The 5,382-nt window shown below is 36.9% G+C and overlaps 1 protein-coding gene across 1 annotated transcript; it reads right to left on the bottom strand.

Annotated features, from left to right (window-relative positions):
- Positions 1 to 1,185: 1,185 nt before the first annotated feature.
- Positions 1,186 to 5,300, bottom strand: LOC111632540 (dolichyl-diphosphooligosaccharide--protein glycosyltransferase subunit DAD1-like). Its single transcript, XM_023376996.1, has 3 exons — positions 5,053 to 5,300; positions 1,405 to 1,539; positions 1,186 to 1,333 (listed from the first exon to the last, which is right to left on the bottom strand). The coding sequence occupies exons 1-2, from the start codon at positions 5,261 to 5,263 to the stop codon at positions 1,409 to 1,411; spliced, it is 342 nt and encodes a 113-aa protein (XP_023232764.1). The 5' UTR covers positions 5,264 to 5,300; the 3' UTR covers positions 1,186 to 1,333; positions 1,405 to 1,408.
- Between the last annotated feature and the right edge of the window lie 82 nt (positions 5,301 to 5,382).

Genomic DNA, 5,382 nt, shown 5'->3' with positions numbered 1-5,382 from the left:
GGAGCGTATGCCCAAAAGGCGTATCGGTGTCTAAGATATTACAGAATAAAGAGTGATGTAAAAAAAGCCTAGTGTTGACCTGTACACCTAAGTTGTGTGGTAAAGACTAACAATTATAATTATATATATAACAAATCCAACTGCGAGAGGAGCACCAGGTGAAGTTGTTCTTCACATAAACTTGGTAGGTAAGAAAAACCACTATTCAAATACATCTAGTAGTCAAGTTTAGTAGAATATTTTTTAGAATACAAAGCAATTTCCACAGCAAAAGTAGTTTCAGAGACCACTGGCATTATAAGCAGTGACATTTGCAGAGATGATTTCTATAAATGACCATGGGATAGACTCGCAACCGATGTGGCATAAAATTTCTCACAGGCGTAATGGTTAATAAGGCGATAACCACTGTGCTTAAATTCCGTGTACACAAAGCTGTATCAAAATGCCATTGCTACCATGCTTTAGATGTCATTAACAATGGTCTGCCAACCACTTGCCACAGAAAAATAAATACTTAATTCAAGGAAATAGTGTTTAGAAACAAGACAGAGCAGTGGAGAAATGCTCATTTTCATTTAAATGGAACCGTAAACACCGGTAACTTCTACATCCAGGCCAAAAAAGTCTGAATAAAACCAAGTACTTTACAATTGCCAAAAGTTACCATACAGTGCGAATTACAGCAACCTATATCACTGATCCGTTCTCAAAGAAAATTTCAATCTATTGTACTACCAGGGCTGTCGAGAGCTTGTGCTGGATCTAGGGCCCAGCAAGCCTTTCTTTGCCATTTTTCAAACAAACAAAATACATAGAATAAGACTGTAGTACCTTGACTTAAACCTCGATCGTGCACCATCTGATCATTACTCTTGCAGATCAGTTCAAGTGCATGGATTTCCAGACTAGCTTTCCAGCTTCAGCAAATCTGAGATTCTATTTATGAAAAACACCAGAACATACTACTTTCTCACAGCGCTAAATTCTCCCTGGTGACAAAATTTGAAATTTTTTTCAAAACAAAAGGGAGCAGTTTTTGTGTGGTGCATAAACCAAACTCAAGTTAATAGGCAAAGTGTCTTATAGGGCAGTCATAAATATCTCAGTAAAAACTTTTCTAATAAATAATAAAATATGAATGTGCATATTGTCAACCAATGTTTCAAAATATTAAAAACTAAATAATTTAAAACAACAGTCTTTAATATTCAAGTTTCCTTACAAACCGTACGGGAATGTGAAAAGTGTAGTCTGCAACAAGTAACGTTCATGCATATTACAATCACTCTCGACACAAAGTCTAACGTGACGTGCGTCTCCTCTCCAGAAGCTGTAAAAAAAGAACAGCATCATCAGTAACATTAGCATCTTTGTCTTTTAGTTAGAAACGATAACAATTACTTCTTTATCCGATGAAGTTCATGACCACTAGATGAAGTATGATGTGTGCAAATATGAAGTCTGCAAATGCCCTCTCTGTATTGATTCCAGAGAACTGGCTCTTGTTCTGGATGTTTACCTGAAGTCGCAGACACACTGAAAAAAAGCAATTCGGCATCGTTAAGATATACTCTAAAGACCAGCTGCAACGGTCGCGACTTAGCTATGGAAATTAAAAATGGCTCGTGTTTAATTTTCAAGCTAATTTCTCGGACAGTTTCGGAGTAATATTTAAACTTTGGACCTAAAGAAACCTTACGGCAAGAACACTTGCAGGTATACATATTTATTTCGTATCGTCCGATATGAAATAACTGTGTTGGTGCACGAATAAGAGGCACAATCAAAAAGTATCAGAAAAGAGCAACATAATTATGGAGCCTGAAAACTAGGTAGAAAGTGACCTTTGTAGCATATTCTGCATGAGCTACAAGTAACATCTCCCCCATTTGTTTTGGTTTATACCATTCCTGCTTATATATGAACATCGCACATTGCATTAGTTGGCAAATTTTTCAACATCCTGTGCATTTCTATGAGGAGGATTGTATGAGTTAGACACAACTATGCGACCAGTTTAAACGTTTTAAAGATGGCCACGAAAGTGTCGAGAGTAATGAACAGTTGGGAGGGCCCACAACGAGCAAAACTGAAAAAGTGTCAAACGTGTGTCATACCAGGACACACACTGACATTACACAAAAAATATTGCTGTTAATTTTTTCAGCAGTTAAGGGATACAATCAGTCACAAATGGCAGGCATTGCACAGAAGTGGCATCTAGCATCTCCATCACGACAATTTGCATGCCCATGAAACCAATACATTTGACAAGAAATTGCCAAATGCCACATTCCACAGGTCCAGCAGATACCCATTCTTTAGACCTAGCAACCATGACTTTTATTTGCCACAAAATAAAAATCTAGTAAAAAAAAAAAAAACATTTTGAGATGTTTGAGAGATACAATAGAATAAGACAAGGTGGACTGAATTCAGAAATCTGCCCTGCCTAGAGCCTAGAGCATATGAATTTGAGGGCTAGCAAAATTTACAGGTATACACAGTAGTATATGAATGGTGACCAGATGGCCAAGCAATTAAGATATCAGCCTAAATCATTAAATTATTCTATCTTGAAGCAATTGCCATAAAATATATAGCGTAGTTTGGAAGACATGTGGCAATAGATCAGATACAGACAGTACAATATATATCAAAAGTGCCAATAGAATATGCTAAATAAACATGTCTTGCATAGTACTTCTAAAGCAGTTTACTGCAACAGGCACACTTTGCAATAAACTGCTTTAAAAGTACTATCTGGCAACAGCATTGTGAAATGAGAAGCAAACACATGCAAGCGAGTGGAAGTGTCACATTTGCATCTATAAATTTTCACGCTTCATGTTTATAAACATCCGTAACTAAAAGACTTTTTTTCATATTCATAAATGTGAATACAAATATAATTCATAACTTATAGAAAGGCAATTTTAGGGTGCCTTTACTTAAAATTACTTTATGTTGTTACAAGTTTCATCTTCAAAGGAAACAAATACTGTTGTTTCACCGCATATAAATGCCATTTCTATACAAACCAAAAACATTTAGTCAGAGATAATGCAGTATTGTAACTGATCCTATAGTTATAATATAGAAAGTATTCTATGACGTCCTTTATTTTCCTGTCTAACAATAATAGAAAGTCTTAAATTTTGCTTGTAACGATTCCAAACTTCTCTAAATTAACTTCTGTAGTGGTGCACTTAAAACAGGGACCATTCTTGTTAAGAACTTAGGGACTTTGAGTAACGCATCTCAAGTTATGCGGCTTTATCCTCAAATCAATTGTGCATGGAGAATTTTGTGACCACTCTATCTATAGAGGCGGTTCTCGACATTATCAATTCACAGCCCTCTTAAACTAAATCATAGACGAACTACGGTCAACCGATACCTCTTCTCATCCCGTAAATATCATCTTAGATAATGACAAATCCAAGTCCCAAAATATTTTGTCTATCCAGTAACCTAATGTAAATGATCATGGTGCACGAAAATATTCTTTTGTACAGATAAATTTGTAGTATTGCATATTGGAAAAACAACTACATCAGTGTGCAGACCATTCAACACATGCTAGTGGAAACAAATGCAGTTCTGAACAATCGTTGGGATCTTATTAGTGCTGTAAGCATGCCAATAAGAATGAAAAAGTCAAAGTTTTTGCGACATAACCAGCCATGCTGTTTGTTGAACACAACAGTGTTAACAGATTGCACAGCATGAGTTCTGGGACACAGTCAAGCTGCACAGACTCATGTTTTGAGAAATAGTTCTGAATGTTTTCAAATTTAAATTTTACCCCATTTTTGAGGGTCTTCAAAATTCCAGAGAGGCCAATTTCCGGGACTCTATCTCACAAAAGGTCGCTGATAGACCATCGGTTTCTTTGACTCTTTTACTCCTGTCAGCACAATTTATGGCTCTGATAAAGTCCCGGCCACCTCATTCAGAGCTGCATTTGTATCTTGTTTAGTTCGGGAAATGCAACACTTGGGCGATCTGCCTTCCGGGAGGTCTTTTTAAGGGGAACTGGCCCCTATTTAGGTGTTACAGATGTGGAAAAAGCCCAGAAAACTCCACATGGCCAGCCCATCCAAGTGAGATGCGAACCCGAACTCCCAGCATTCAGGGAACGAAGACCACTTGGCCACTGGTGGGCTGCATTTGAATCTGCTTGTGAACATTGTGAACTACTGTTCCAGAATGAGTTTTATTATTTCTATTCTGCACTATGCTGTTTGTTATAGAGCTGTTCATATACTATTTAAGACGAATGCAAACAGTTCAGCTAAGTAACACCAGGGGGTACAAGTGCCATATTATTAAACTTCAACTCGTCCTGCATAAAAAGCGCACAAAATAAAGGAAAAAAATGTCTTTTAATGGTTGAGTAATAAATTACAGTAATTATAACGNCTTACCTAACCTATTCTAATAAATTACCACAATTATTACCGATTAAATTATTAGAATAGGTTAAGTTAGGTTAGAACGTGCGTCCCCACTGTTTCCTTTTCTTTTCTGGAATCAGAGATGAGCCGCCATGACAGTCTACGTATATGGACGTTAACCTGCGTGTTGGTTTTCCCCGTTTATCGCGGCGCAGCAGCCGCCGCTGTTCGCTCGCGTTGTCACATGACATGTCGTCTCCAAACTGCTCTGGTGTCGAGGCTGGCAGTCGGAAAACAGGAAATTCCGCCATGACAGTCCACGTATCTGGACATTAACCTTGTGAACATAGTGCACTACTGTTCCAGAATGAGTTTTATTATTTCTATCCTGTACTATGCTGTTTGTTATAGAGATGTTCATATACTATTTCAGACGAATGCAAACAGTTCAGCTAAGTAACACCAGGGGGTACAAGTGCCATATTATTAAACTTCAACTCGTCCTGCATAAAAAGCGCACAAAATAAAGGAAAAAAATGTCTTTTAATGGTTGAGTAATAAATTACAGTAATTATAACGATTATCTGCATGTAATTCCGTATAAAGAATAAGATACATACATTAATTTAATATAATTATCGACTCTTACCTGCCAAGACGAAGGAAGCAACACACGAAATGAAACCGGCTAAGAAGGAATTAAACGGGAAAGTTCCCACTAAACAACAATATACGAACTGTATGATGCCGGTTAGCATTATATAAATCAAATACGCATCGATTATTTTTAATTTTTGCGGCGTTGTCGACTTGTAGTCGTTTAAAAACTTCGATACCACGTCCAACACTGACACCGCCATCTTGGAATAAACAAATACGTGTCACGTCGTCGTTATAGTGATAATAGCGCCACCTGCCCGATATTAAAAATATAAATAATAATTTTTAAATATAAATAAAATTATTTTAAAATATAGAT

Source organism: Centruroides sculpturatus, unplaced genomic scaffold, assembly GCF_000671375.1.
Source record: "Centruroides sculpturatus isolate CEXI.00-Female unplaced genomic scaffold, Cexi_2.0 scaffold674, whole genome shotgun sequence".
NCBI classification, from domain to species: domain Eukaryota; kingdom Metazoa; phylum Arthropoda; class Arachnida; order Scorpiones; family Buthidae; genus Centruroides; species Centruroides sculpturatus.
Note: the sequence above shows the minus strand (reverse complement) of the source record. Positions and strands in the feature narration are given on the sequence as shown.

What these genes read in the sequence shown, in the direction of transcription:
- LOC111632540 (XM_023376996.1), bottom strand. Translation starts at nt 5,263, where the DNA reads ATGGCGGTGTCAGTGTTGGACGTGGTATCGAAGTTTTTAAACGACTAC. An exon ending in TGCTTCCTTCGTCTTGGCAG is followed by an intron (nt 1,540 to 5,052) that starts GTAAGAGTCGAT and finishes GCTTTTTTTCAG; the next exon opens with TGTGTCTGCGACTTCAGGTA.